Source organism: Tinamus guttatus, unplaced genomic scaffold (assembly GCF_059628265.1).
Source record: "Tinamus guttatus ecotype Peru unplaced genomic scaffold, ASM5962826v1 Tinamus_guttatus_pri_ptg000649l, whole genome shotgun sequence".
In the NCBI taxonomy this organism is placed as follows: domain Eukaryota; kingdom Metazoa; phylum Chordata; class Aves; order Tinamiformes; family Tinamidae; genus Tinamus; species Tinamus guttatus.
Window position 1 is genome coordinate 2,010,420 of NW_028289183.1, and position 14,597 is coordinate 2,025,016.

Below are 14,597 nucleotides of genomic sequence, written 5' to 3' on the forward strand. Positions count from 1 at the left end.
AATTTATTCTGGACAGATCCAGTCTTCTGATCCAATCTTCAGATCTTCTTCTCCCACAAGGCACAGGAGGTGTATTACTTGCAGGCCTGAATTTTGCCCTGATCCTACGTCCACCTCTGCGTAATGGTTTGGAGCACACATGCTACGGCACGTGGTCTAGTGTGACCTGGTCGCACATCTGGTAAAACCATGCCTGAAAGAGCCACAAGGGCTAATTCTGTGGTGTTCCCTTGACACATGTACGCTGTAGAACAAACAGGTAAAAATGGTGGGGCAAAGGCAATGAGTATGCAAGAAAAGCTCAGGAAAACATAACAAAACAGATTTTGGGGATGTGTTCAGTGCCTGGATTTGAAATGTTTTGAGGTCCCTGGAGCTATAAGGAATTTTCTCCCTGTCTCCTGCCATGGAGTAAGCTCCAAGGAATCACTTGAATTAGCCGTGTATTCCTGACTCAGGTATTTTATTATTAGATGTTTTCTGAAGTGCTGCATCATTTCTTGAGCCTGCTGAAGAATATGAAACATAAACCTTGACTGCAAGGGTTTAAATGACGTTCACGACGCCTTTTGCGTCTCTTTGGGGGAGCGCAGGCGAGGTGGCTCTCATTCCTCCTGAGAAACTCTGTGGAAATGTGGCCAGGCCTCGTGGCAAGGGCATATGGAAACGTAACGGTGCCCATCTCGCCACCTGCACAACCCCCCTACGTGAGCGAGGCCTGTGGGGAAGGTTGTGCAGCAGGCACCATGGTGGGCCAGGGAGTGAGATGGCGGCGCGGCGCTGAGGGGACCCGCGGGCGCCCACGAGGGACTTGGCTTTGGGGCACGATGGCAGCGAGCCAGGGCCCTGTGGGGCCTCCCCGCCACCTGGGCCAGGTTCATGGGGTCGCCATGAGGGGCGCGGAGGGACGGGGGGCTCCGTTATGGCGTGGGGGTGGCCCCGTTTTGGGGCGGGGGGCCCCGCGGCGGGGCAGGGCGGCGCCGTGGGGGGAGGGGCGCAGGGCGCCGCGGCCCGGCGGCCATTTTGAGGAGGACAATACACGGCAGGGCCCGCTGCGCCCGGCGGGCGGGGCGCGCGCACGCAGCGCGGGGAGCCGCCGGGGCGCGCGCACGCTCCGCCTCCCGCCCGCCGCGTTATGTAACGGCCGGGGCGCGCGCGCGCTCCCTCCCCCCCGCCCCCCCGGCCGCCGGGCCCAATGGGCGGCGGGGCCGCGCCGAGGGGGGCGGGGGCGAGCTCGGCGGACGGGGCGGGCGCGCGCACGCAAGGGGGCAAGGCGCGGCCCCGCGGCAGTGCGTGCGCGCTCCCTTTCCCCCCCCTGCCTTCCCCTCTCTCTCTCCTCTCCTCTCCGCCGCCGCTCGGTCGTTTCTTCCCCCCCTTTTGTGAGGCGCTCGGAGCGGCCCGGACGTCGCTGACTCGCCATGGCCGACGAGAAGCCCAAGGTGAGGCAGGCGCCCTCCCGCCTCGCCGCCTCGCCCCCGCCCGCCTCACTTCTCCCCTCAGGCGGCGGCGGGAGGCCCGGCCGCGGGCCCGGCCTGCGCTCGGCCGCGCCGGCTTTGCGCGCCATTTTCCTGCGCACCGCGGCCGCCCTCCCGCCCCGCCGGGGGGAGGGGGCCGGGGCCGCGGCCTCCCGGGGCGGGCGGAGGATCCCCGGGGAGGGCGGCGGGGAAGGCGGGAGGTGGCGGGGGGGGAGAAGAGGGGGCGAATCCGGGCTCCCTTCCCGCCCTCCTCAGGGGGGAGAGGCAGGTCCGGAGGCGGTTGCTGCTGTTGCCTTCCTCCTCCTCCTCCTCCTCCTGCTCGTCCTCGCCGCGGCGCCGGATCCGGCCTCCCGCGCGCGGCCGGCGGCGGCGCAGCATCCGCGGGGCCCTCGCCAGCCCCTTGGCGCTGCCAGGAGCGCGCCGGGCCGCGGGCGGGGCGCGCGGTCCCGCCGGCCCCTCCTGTGCCCCCCCTCGGCCGGGGCCTCCCGGGGGCAGCGCCGAGCGGCGCTTCTCGGCGGCACCAGGGGGGATTTTCTGAAATTATCATCGCTATTTTTATTTTTGAAGCGCACCCCGCAAAGCCGCAGCTAATACTACCACCAGCAAACACCCCTCTACTGCCTTATTATATATAATTAATATAGATAGACAGACCGGCATATATTTTTTCCAATTAGTTTGAAGCCCCCAAAACATAATAAATGGAAACCACCCTGCCACAGGCAGCCCCGCTGTTGCCACAGCCACATCTGTCACATGGCGGGGGCCGAGCGCCCCGGTGAAGCCGAGCCCCGTGGAACTGCCCTGGGCAGCTGCCCGGCGGGGACCCGGTGGCATCGCGCCCTCTCCTCGCCTTGGCCTCGGCTCCCTGCGTCAGGGCACGAGCGGGGAAGTTGGGAGCTGGTTCCCTGCGATTTCTGTGTGTGGCATCTGGTGCAGGCAAGAGATGTCTGTCTGCTTATCTCTTATTTTTAATGTTTTCTGAAAGCGTTGAAGACCTGTCTCTCTCCAGGTTTTGTCATGTGTTTCAAAAATACTCCTTTAAAGTGACTTAAGCTTTCCTGAAGAAGTGCTGTAATTAACATGAGGGGGGAAAAAAGTTTGAGTTAAAGTGAGGAGGAGGCTTGCCAGTGTTTGAGCTAAAGTAAATATTTTTATCGCTTTGATAGGGAACTATAACATTGCATATTTCCGTGCCCTTGGCAGAAATAACTTTTTAAAAATTGGTGTAGAACTGGGGTAGTTTTTGGTTGCTACTTTGCATATTCATCTGCCTCAACAGTGGCAACTAATACTGTTAGTTTTTTTATTGTTTCTTTTTCCTGTGTGTGTGTTTTGTTTCAAATTAAAAGCACTGGCCTTTATTTCCTAATTCAAAGTTTGAAGTTGGCAAACAGCAATAATAACTTTATTTCCTCTTTTTTTTAATGACCTGTTGCACTTTGGTGAAATGATAACTTCTTGTTTCATACCTTTTAAAAACGTGCTTTTCTCTTTTCCCCCCCTCAACAGGAAGGAGTGAAGACTGAAAACAATGACCACATTAATCTGAAGGTGGCAGGGCAAGATGGGTCTGTGGTGCAGTTTAAGATTAAGAGGCATACACCACTTAGTAAACTAATGAAAGCCTATTGTGAACGACAGGTATGGTTCTTGTATGAACATTAGGAGAACCAGAGTCTGGGGGAGAGATGCTGTCCATAGAAATGGCTGAAGACAGTAAAGTCTTAAAACTGTGTAGATATGCAAAATGCGCAAGTTTTAACAGAAACTAATTGTGTTGTAGAAGCTATATTGGTCCTTGGGTCTGTTGCAGAGTAGCCCAAGAAGAATTGTGGCAGGAAACAGGTATAATATTAGCGATTAGTTGTTATCTTTTGTGAAATCTGCCTTATAACTCTAGGCTGTTGGGAGGCTACTGTTATTCTACTACTCAAAAATAACATTATGGAAATGATGGGATAGGAACCTGCAGTGTGAAGTTAGGATGATCAGTTGAATAATAATCAGAGGTATTTTTATAATACAGAGTAAGCTGCTGGTCTGATTGTGGACTTTTGACTTACTAGCTTAACATTATCGTATTAAGGTGAGCAAGTATCAGTGAGTGTTTCAGGGTTTAAAGGTGTCTAATGGCAGGCTTGGGAAGGAATTTGATGAGTGTTTTTTTTTTCTTTCTTTTTTTAAATCTCTTGTGACCTAGCTGCTTAATTTATCCTCTGAGGGACAAAATATGCATTTTGCTAACATGAGACAACTGCAGCCAATCTACTAGCTTACAGGTAGCTTTGCAAGAAGTTTGAAAATACCCGTGGAAGGGTAATGTTATTTAACACTTCCTTCTGAAGCAGTTTATGAGGAAAACTGTGTCTATGCTGTACTTCAGGATTATTATTTTTTTAATGTCTGCTTTTAAAACTGTTGTCTCTACAGGCCCAAAGTGTTTGGGACTGGGGAATTTTGGTTTGTTTGCTTAACCAAGATACTCAATGCTACTTCTGAATAAAATACCTTTATGTTGAGGTAACTTTTTAACAAAAAAGATGAAATCTAATTTATAAATATCATCGTAAAACCTCTTCAGTTTATCCCTTGCCCAGAATACTATAGCAATTCAAATAAAAACAGTAAACGGACTCTTAATGAATATGTTGTTTATAGGTGTTTGAAATACCAGTGAATGTTTAAGTCTGTGAGTCGATTTTTTTCTGCCTCTGCCTTTGGTTCCCATTATATTATGTAAAGCACTGCATATTGCTTTTCTGAAACATAAAGTGCACATATTTCTCTGTTTTGGGGAGTCTGAGGCTTGGTTAATTGTAAAGTTCAGGAAAAGGTTACACAAGAGATCATTCATACTTCAGGTCATTTGAATGCAAAACAAAGCAAGGTTTTAAGACTTTTCATCCAAATTTGATAGAAATCAGAACAGAACAGAAAAACAACAGAATGAGTTGTGCTAACTTAAAAAAAAATCCTGTAATTGGGTGGCTTTTTTTTTTTTTCTGGAAAGGGTTTTAAATAAATAGGTTTCCAAACAATATTTCTGTGGAGATTAACTCTTTTCTAAGTTGAAGCACCTCTTTCTGAGGTGTTTAATGCTCAAACTTTCTTTGAAATCACTTCTCCTTGTTCCAAATGAGGCATACACTATCTTAAAAATCTGCAAGTTGCAGACTTTAAACCTTATTTTAAAGAGGTGGAAGCTGTGCGAGGTAGAGCCCTTAACAGTTTTAAAGAGTCAAAATCATATATTACATCTAGTAGAACTAAAATGGACCTTGGATGATATGTTTGGATTATCAGATTATTGTAAGTGGGGAAAAATGATCAATTGAAAAAAAAAAAAAAACAGAAAAATGCATTTTTTGAGAAACACAATGTTTGGGAAGACAGCTCAAACCATTTTGCTGTGCAAAAACGTGTTGCTGCCATGACACTTAGACACCTGGTTTTCTTAAACAAGATGATGCTCTAAGCATCATAGCATCATAGCTCATAGCAGAATTTGAGTCATGCTGGAGAATGCATTTTGCTGTGAACTTAGAAGTCCTAGCAAAAAGTTTAATTTTCAGAATAATTCTTTATTAAAACACTTCTTCTGTTATATCCACTTCTCAAGGAAAAAGATTATTATGCATCTTTTTTAAGTAATGTTTGCTCTTGCCTAGGAAAATGGGGACTTGATTTTTCTAATCAGATCTGCCAAGGCAGCATCATCCATATATTCAATTTTCTTCAAAACTAATGAATCTTACTGTATGTTTAGATATCTTGTAGAAAGAGTAGATAGAACTGGAAGAAACTAGACATAGGAGGATCTTGGCTCTATTCCTGGTTGTATCCTTAAGCTTATTTTTTCTTACTTGCATAGTTCAGTGTACTAGAAGTATCTTTAAAAACTCATGCAGTTTTTTTAAGCTTACCTTAGTGCAGAGGCTTATTGCCTTTTCAGCTCTCTTTGAATCTATCAGCTCAAGTGAGAAGGAAAAGTAGTATCTGAGGGGATGGAAGAGGTCAGCAAAATGACTGCTGAGCGCGGCGGAAATTTTTGATACGTTGTGATACTCTTTTTGGTGGTTTATTTTTTAGAGTGTGTAATGTAAGGGTTTTTTGTTTTTAGAGGCTTATTACAAGGTTTATATAAGGTTTTTATAAGGTTTAGTTTTTAGAACATAAGAATATCCTTTTAATTTCTTACAAAGTACACTTCAGCTGTGCATGGAAAAACTTGTTGCATTCCTTCTTTTGTTCATATTTATTTATGTTCAAAAAGTTATCATTAGATACTGCTAGTTACTCCAGGCTAACAGACGTTGGTTGCATTTCTATGAAAACAAAGTTTCATTTTATATGGTGGCGGGAGGTGGCGGGGGGGGAATACTTGCTTATTGGCATTTCTCATCCAAAGTGTTGCATACAGTTTTAAGTGGATTATTTCATATTAAAATTACTATACGAATCTTGTTTTTGGCATTTGGGGTGGGACTTGAAGACTAAAAATCCTTTTACTGTAAGTTACAGTCAGTGGGGGCACTGTTGCTTCTCTTAGTAATTGGACACATTGCAACTTTTAATACAAAACAGACTATGAAGATTTGTAGTGAAAAGCCTCTAGGCAGTGCATGAGGGGAAGATGAAAACTATATTGTAAATTGTCGAGTGGTGTTTTTGGTATGATCATGGTACAATTCCAGTGACAAGTTGGGGAGAAAACCAGTGAATATTTGTACATGAGACTGATGTCCCTTTGTGTCACTTCTCTTTGTCTAGGGGTTGTCAATGAGGCAAATCAGATTCCGGTTCGATGGGCAGCCAATTAATGAAACAGACACACCTGCACAGGTAAACAAGCAGAAGCAAATCTTAAAATTGTGCATGAAGTTTACTGCAGGAGTTGGGGCTTCTGATTAGTAGGAAATATTTGTGCAATAGCATACATTTGTGCAATAGCACCCACACATTGGGTTTTTTATACATATTTTTTTTTGGGGGGGTAATAACTAGTTTTAGAACTATTAGAAGTGGATTCTGAGGTATCTTTTGTATTACTATAGCCTGTATTACTATAGTAACAAAAAAAAAGAAAATTAATTATGGTGTCAGCAGATGGTGAGCCATGTACAAGTGTTGCTTTATTGATTCATGGCTCTGGAGATAAGGATTGTTAAGGTAAGAACTGAGTTTTTCTGAAGTGATAGCTTTGTTTCTTAAAAAAAAAATTGTCAGGGTATTATCAGGAGTTCTGTTCGTAAGTTTGCATGCTGTAATGAGCGAGTCATTTTCCTTTATTTCTGATCTGAAACAGTGTTTTGGGCATAAAATTTTTAAATATTGGGAAGTTTGGGTTGTCTGTCTGTAATCCAGTTAAAACAAAGGTCACTCTGACAACCAAATGGTATTCTTTGGCTCTGAGCTTTTTTCTGTTCTATCGTGCTTAAACACCTGTTCCAAGTGACAATATTTTGTATGTTGTTACAGTCACTTCATATAGAATAAGGAAGTTTTCTGATTGTTTTTGCAAGTTTTATAAGGTCTGTATTTTTAAAGCAGATGCTTCTAAGAACATGCCTCTTATGACCATGGTCCAGACAGTGTTTGAATTAAAGTAGTAAAAATTGAGACAAAAGATTATGTTTTCTCTCCATCCATGTTATGTTGAAACTAAGGGTTAGTTATTTATAGCTGCAGTAAATGCCATACACCAGTTTGATATCCTGAAGCAGAAATTGAGACTGTTTAGAAATACAACTCACACGTTAGAGCAACTCTCTCAATCGCGGTGCAGATTTTGACAGCAGGTAACATTAACATCCCAGGAGTATCAATTGCAAAACTTCCTGGGAAAAACACACTTGTAGTAATAAAGTAGTGTTTTCATCACTGGCATTTTGTTACATCATTGACCATATAATGTACCTGAAATGATCTTTAATTTTTTGTGCCTGATGCTCTGTTTTGCTGCCTGCTTGGGCTAGAGGACTTAATTATAGTCTATTTTCAGTAGGGCTATAGCTGAAGCCATTTGCACGTTTGAATAACAAAGTGGAATTATGGCAATGTTCTAAGGTAAATGTCGAAGTAAGTAGGAGAAAAAGGATGCAGTGATAAAGAAGGCAAGAGAACTACAACATTGTGTTGTCTGATCTTTTCCATGGGCGTCATATAATGCTCAGTGAAGTTGCATCCTAGAATTCATCCTAGGTTCAGTTACCCACTGGGGTGTTTTTCACATAATTTCTTTAATTTTGAGTTATGATGAAGTACTTTAGCTGCACAAAGTGCTGATTGGTGGGAGGTGGTGTTGACTGGTCAATGAGGTTAGGAAATAAAAGAACTATCCATGTTATAGTAGAGATGATGAGAGGAGTTGAAAGCCTTTTTTTTCTTTTCTGCTGTAGTTGGAAATGGAGGATGAAGATACAATTGATGTGTTCCAGCAGCAAACAGGAGGAGTTTACTAAAAATAAAACAAACAAAAAGAACCTGCTACTTTCCTCTCCAGAACTGTGCTCCCACAGGCACCACATTCACAATTAGAAAAATGAGACTTGGTTCAGCCACATCCTGACTACTGCAGTATAGTTTTCTCTCTTCTCTCTCTGATTTTTTTTTCCTCTTCCTACTATTGTACATAAAGTAACTGGTGTATGTGCACAGACATAATGCATATTTTTTTTAACTAAATGGCCAATGGTATGTTTTGATCAACATTTAATGGAGATGGGGTGGGAAAACAAACTGGTTCTGTGAAAATGCCCCTTTCTCCGTTAGTGGCATGCTCCTTCTACTTTTATCTTTATATTCCAGTAAGTTATTTTGCTCTCACTGTTTAAAAACAAAAACCTTGCATACCTTGTTTGATTGGATAATTTCAATGTTTTTCTTTTATCATTGTAAAACCAAGGACAATTTTATAACTTTTTTGTACGTAGCTGTTACATGTAGAGCAATCTCTGTCTAAGTAGGGGTAAATTACTCTTAAAAAAAAGAAAAAAGAAAAAAAAATCCTAGATAGTTTTCCCTTCAAGTAAAGCGTCTTGTTGTTTAAATAAACTTCTTGTTTAAAATAATCAGTTTTCTTTATTTTTCTGTAGAGTAATAGTATTCAGCACTTGTAGTTCTTTCTCTGCAGCACCTTATGCTCTTTAATTCTCAGAGTTCTCTGTGTGGTAAGTAAATAAGCATAATCCCCTTTTACAGTGGGGAGATTGTCAGAAATTGAAAGGCTTCCTTGAGACCTCGCGGTCCATCAACAGTTGAACTAGAAATAGAAGCCCGTTTTCTCTTTTGATTTGTGTGTATGTTCTGTTAAGCCAAAAATGTTTGACTAGGCAAACTGCAAAATACTGGACTATTTACTTATGGCTTTGGGTTGAGCTCTTGTCAGTTCTTAATAGAAACATCAATGTTGTTGTTATAGCTTATTTAAAACTCTGTATTTGAATGCTTTTTGATGTAAACATTAAGTTATAAAGGAAAATCATTTTGCTAAGCATTCAGTTTTCCATGCTATCAAATGAGAGATGCTTGAAAATGTAAAGCAAAAATAAAAAATGGAGTTCTCTTTTTGGGTGTATTCAGCTATGATGATGAAGATATCAAGCTCTGCTTTGCCACTGTGGCCTTCCTGCATGAACGGGGAAGACGCTGCCTCCCTTGAAGTACCGAAGGGAGCTAATGACAGTGGTGTTTTCCATGAGTCTTTTCCACAAGACTGTTGTTTTTGAGTTGCCTCGTGGGGAAGGTGAGGGATTGCAGTAAAATCTGTGAAATATGATACAACCGTCTACTCAGCAGCCCCAACCATTCTTTGGTTTCTTAGGAATGTTCTGATGTTTGTGGTAGTTGCAGTAAGCTGGTGCTGTCTTTAGATATTAACTAGTTGTCAGAGCTCACTTTTTGGTGGTAGTTTTTACATTGGTTAATTCAAGAGGTGATTATTATATGCCAGGATCTCTGCCTGCTAGATCTGGAGATGCTTTTACTTTGTGGCATGACTAAGTTACTTGGTGGGCATTTAGATGATCTGTTAGTGTTACAACTTTGATAACATGCTTGGTGAAATATTCATCTGATTCTTCTAATGCAGATTATTAGAAGGTATGTTTTTGCACTTGCTTTTGACTAACTGTGCAGCAGAAGGATGTAACTTGTATGATGTTCTTTTTTTATTTTATTTTATTTTTAAGGAGTTCCACTGCTAAGCAGGTTGTTCTTATTCTGGTACACACCTTCCAGACTTCCATGTTACATTTCAAAGTTGGAATTGCTTCTAGTGAACAAATGTTTTCATATCCAGAACCACAAAGGCCTGGAAACCTTTTCTTTTAAAAAAAGGCATATACTTCACCACCCTTAGTTCATTCTTAATGTTGTAGGTCAGATAGGGAGTACATTCCTGCCTGGCTTTAGAATATCTGGCTTTCAACCTGACTAGATATCTGATAAAAATTTACAGAATTCTTTCAACTTGATATCATGCCAAGACCTTCTCTTAGGAGAAAGTTGTCTTTATTCAGCCAAGGGAAAAAAAAAAAAAGATGTTTGGACTTGCTTTCATTTCTGAAGAAAGGGTGAGGTAGTTCTACGTACAGTTTTACTCGGCCCAACTTCAGACTGTGGAGCTCAAATCTCCCTGTTGCATCTTGTCTCCTGTTTTTTCTTTCCTGAAACATGAATGTAAAATGCTAGGCATTGAGCAGCATGCTTTCAAAAACGATGTCCGAATTTAATGAAGTAGTATGGTGGTGCTTCATCTGTCATTAACTTATGTGCAGTTTCTTGTAAGTTCTGCACACCATCTAGCATGAATTTTGACTAGCTTATTGAAATTCCTCTGTGATTAAAAAAAAGTAGGTTTCTGAACCAATAAATAGATGCAACAGCTTTGAAAATATTCCTTAATTTAGCATAAGATGAAATTTCCGTTAGCATTTAGTAACAGATTATTAAATCAAAAAAAAAAGATATTGGGGGAAAAATAGATTCTGTTCTTTTCTGCATCTTTTTGCTATTCAAGTTGAGATTGCTCCTGGAATCTTTGAAATAATTCATCTAACAGTACTGAGTGGTGTTTATATAAGATGGTTACTGCAACCAAAAACTGATAAAAGTGGCCTTTTCAATAGCTGTTTTCCTAATAAAGTCAATAAATCCAAAGAACTTAATTGATTCAAGAGCCTGAAATATTTAGTTCCTATTAGTCTAGCAAACAGCTTAGCTTGGGCTGACGCATTCTGATGAATAATATATCTGTTCCCACAGCCATGTAGAAATAATAACCTGTTTTTCTTTTCAAAACAATTGTTAAAATTCTTTGGTGATTTTGCAAATACTCTGCGTTTGATGCTTATTCTCATTTCTAACAGTTCTTGTTCTTTACACTAGTAGCCTAACGACTACTAGAAGTCCACACAGGAGAGGATAAAAAACTGGCCAGTGAGTTTTTGTTGATAGACGAGTCATAGAATCATTATGGTTGGAAAAGACCTTCAAGATCATCAAATCCAACTGTAAGTCCTTTATGCTTATTAAAGAGCTGGAATGTTCTAGAGCCTGGGCAAATTAATTTATTACCCACAAATTTCAACAAATGTATTCTGAAGGGTTTGTCATGTAATTTGGGCCCAAAGCTTTTATTCCTCTCATAATTTTTAGATGAAGAAACTGGAACAGGTCATGTTAATTGGATACAACACTCTAGCAAATTGTGGTTGAAAGGACCTTGCCTTTAGCATATACTTTAGCATCTCTTGCTAAAGTATAAACTTGAAGTTTCTGTTGTGAAATGGGCTCAAAATACCTTTTTTCCCCCATTATTTAAAAGGATGTAACTAACGTTCTCAGGCATGTATACTTAAAGTACGACATTTTTCATTCATGTACTGGGAGGACAGAGACAGATTGAAAACCCAGCTGGTGTCATGGAACACCCCCAATCAATTAACACCTGAAAATCAGATGCAGATAATACCCATTTTCAAAGGCTGTTATGAGGATCAATATTAAATGGCTTGTGATGCTGATTCCAGGGTGGTTCTAGAAGTGCAAAGTATTATGCTGTGCCTGACAGAATGTTCTGAGATGGAATATGCTAATCTAGCAAAAGTGTAAGAAAATACTCCCAAGTGGTAACATGAGAGACGTTCTTGTACTGGCGTATAGAGATATCGCTGACAAAAGAAAAATTGTTGGATTGGTACAAAATAATCACTGCTACAAGATATGCACCAAGTCAGGACATGTGCAACAGCTCTGCAAGGTTATGGTCAAACCAGATTGTTTTCTTACAGCAATATTCATTTCCGACACCTTCACTTCATTACTCCCCAGGCAGACAATGTAATGTAAGTACTGTCATTATGGCCATTGCATCCTGGTTCTATTGTGACCATTACTGCAACATTAATGAAAAGGTATAGTGTGACTGACTCAAAGAAATAATACTTCATGTGCTTCAGCCTCTTGGAAACAAATTTCTAAGGAACAGCGTTTTGTTTTCAAAGCCAAAAAAAATGAATTAGATCCTTGATGTCCGCCTGTTAGAGTGAGCAATAAATTGAAGAATTCATGTTAACAGTTTTAGATTGTCACCTCTTAGCATGTTTGTGTGAACTTATGTGATAGGGTCTTCTGGAGGAATGAAACTAAAGAATTTAAAAGCATTTAAGTAACTTGTAGTATTTCTAATTGTATTGCCATTGTGATCACTTACATTCCAGGGTGTGTGTTACTGTGATTAATTCGCTCCAGCTGTTAACTAGTTGCCCATCTGAGTGTGTTCTGATCAGTGAATGACTTAATCCTTCGGTTTATTTTGTGTTTGTACTTAGTGTCAGAGTGGATTGGTGGCACAGCACTCCTCCCTAGTGGTTAGGTTGGAGAAATGTGAGGATGAAAGACTGGGGTTCAACCCCCATTTTAGGGTTTTAGTTGGTCTGAACCAAGATACTTGATTTTTGAGGCCTAGTTTCTTCATTGGTAGCAGGGATTTGTGCTTTCACTCAAACATGGAGCTGCTGGGAGCTCTAGCTGCTGCATATGAAATGGTTTGAGACCTTTGAGGAGTTTTCCTCTACCCCTGAAGAGCCTCAGTTCATGCAGGAGGGATCAAATGAATGAGGAAGGCCATGAGAGTAGGAGAGCTGACTGATGGTACTACAGAAGTGGCTCAATACCAGGAGAGATCCTTAAAAATAAGGCAGCTTTGTGGAATGCTGTAGAGGCAAAACACAGGTTGGCTGAGAGCTGCAGTGGGAATGGTGGCTAAGGGAAGAGCTGTGGGTTTTGACAAACGATCAAGCCTGATGCGAGGGTGCCTGGAGCCCTGGGGAAGGAGCAGGGTTGTGTAGGAGCTTGAAGAACTAAGGTGGGAAAGAGATTATTGCTCCTAAGTAAAGAAGTAATCTCCAGGGGGTTGCTGGGGCACAGGGCATGCTTTGTGATGGATTTTGTGCTATTTGAAGTTGACTGTATGCTGAAATGGGGAATATAAGCCATAGATCTCAGTAAGCAGATCTGCAGCAGCCCTGAAATGCTCTTGTTTAACCAATCTTGGGGGAAAAACAGGATGAAAGGAGCTCCTTGAGGACTCTGTCAAGATACTAACTTCCCCTTCTAGTTATCACTAGAAGTTAGCTATCACTATGTAGTTGTCACTTCAGCGATAAAACAAAGGTAATTGGAATGCTCTGCCAGTCTTAGCAGTGCTGCAAGCCCAGATGGGAAGAGCAGCAAGACTTGGCCATTCTGCTTTTTATGCTGCTAACAACTTATGTCTATGCAGCTTTGAGAGAAGTCGTGGTACTGTGATTTACTGCAATGAACTCTGTCTGAAGATGCAGCCTGATGTACCAGAGCGAACTGCTGCCACTCCTACAAAATACAGCATCAGTTTGATAGGAGACACTGCTGAGGCTGCAGGACACCAGTCTGCCACTGACCTTAAACTACATTTCGCTTCAGATGATAAAGTCTTTGGCAGTTCAGAATCCAGCTGTAACCGAGACTAAGAGCTTAGGCTTGTTTTCTGCCTTCAACTATGAATGACTTAGGGGAAGAACTTACTAGAGGAGACAAGGCTGTGTAAAAACCTCTTTTTTTTTTTTTTCCCTTGTACTGTGCCCTTGGGATAAAGAAAGAAGGCTCTTTGTGACAGCCATAAATAGCAAAGAGGCTGGTGGCCTGAAGAAGAGACCTTTGGTCATGGGAGGATCGTCAAGCTGAGCCTTTTCTCATGCCAATGGTATCCTCCCTTGCCTAACCCTGGTAGATATTTCCTGGAGTGTTGTCCAGCCTTACAGATGCTTTTTGCATTCATTGCAGGGTGAGTTTCAACAACAGGTGGAATTGTTTGGTGTCTGAGGTTTGCAAACAGCTGCTAAGAGTTGTTCTGGTCAAACGTCATCACGCTGGGAAGGATCACGAACCTAGTTCTGCGGTGACCTTCACAAACCCCTTGATCTTGTTATGGGCAAAAAATTGGCAAAGGAGATTTTGTTTAAAGATTATCCTGCTGTCAGGACCATCTCAGTACCTCAGAGATCCATAAATTCCCTAGGAAATGCTAAGGCTTTAGAGTCCTAAAGCTGCATTTCAGAGCTAGCTTTGTAAGAAGGAAAAAGGTTTTCTTCATTTTGGGGAAGAAATTGCTCTGTGTGTCTCAAGGGTGGAACAGTGTTCAAACTTCAGTCAAATGCTGTGGATCTGAATAAAAAGCATTTAGAGGAGAAAATACTCTTGAAAGTTCCCAAGAGAGTAGCTGCTTACCTGTATGCAAGTAGGTGTCATTTGACTTCTTAATGCCCAAGCCCAAGGGATGCTAGAATTAAAACAGTAGTGTCATGTTGCTTAAAACTTCCTTTTAATCTACCTTTAAAAAGATTTGATGTGACAGAATTCCCCGAGGATCTAAATAGTGTGGTGTGTTTTTCTTCTTTTTTTTTCCCCTTTAACAAGATATTTTTTTATATGTCCAGTATTTGTGCACTGTTAGTAATTAAACTCTTTCCTGAATCATGTTAATATTAGGGCTAGTGCTAATTCAGACATTCACCTCAGTTGAGGTCGTGCAAGGATATGAATAGCTTTCCAGGCACAGAATTAACTATTTTCTAGAGG

The 14,597-nt window shown here is 42.0% G+C and overlaps 1 protein-coding gene across 1 annotated transcript; it reads left to right on the forward strand.

The window, feature by feature from the left end:
• The first annotated feature begins 1,289 nt into the window (after positions 1-1,289).
• Positions 1,290-7,955, forward strand: SUMO2 (small ubiquitin like modifier 2). Its single transcript, XM_088535957.1, has 4 exons — positions 1,290-1,439; positions 2,988-3,119; positions 6,249-6,320; positions 7,877-7,955. Exons 1-4 carry the CDS (start codon positions 1,419-1,421, stop codon positions 7,937-7,939), a joined length of 288 nt encoding a protein of 95 aa, XP_088392083.1. The 5' UTR covers positions 1,290-1,418; the 3' UTR covers positions 7,940-7,955.
• Positions 7,956-14,597: the final 6,642 nt, after the last annotated feature.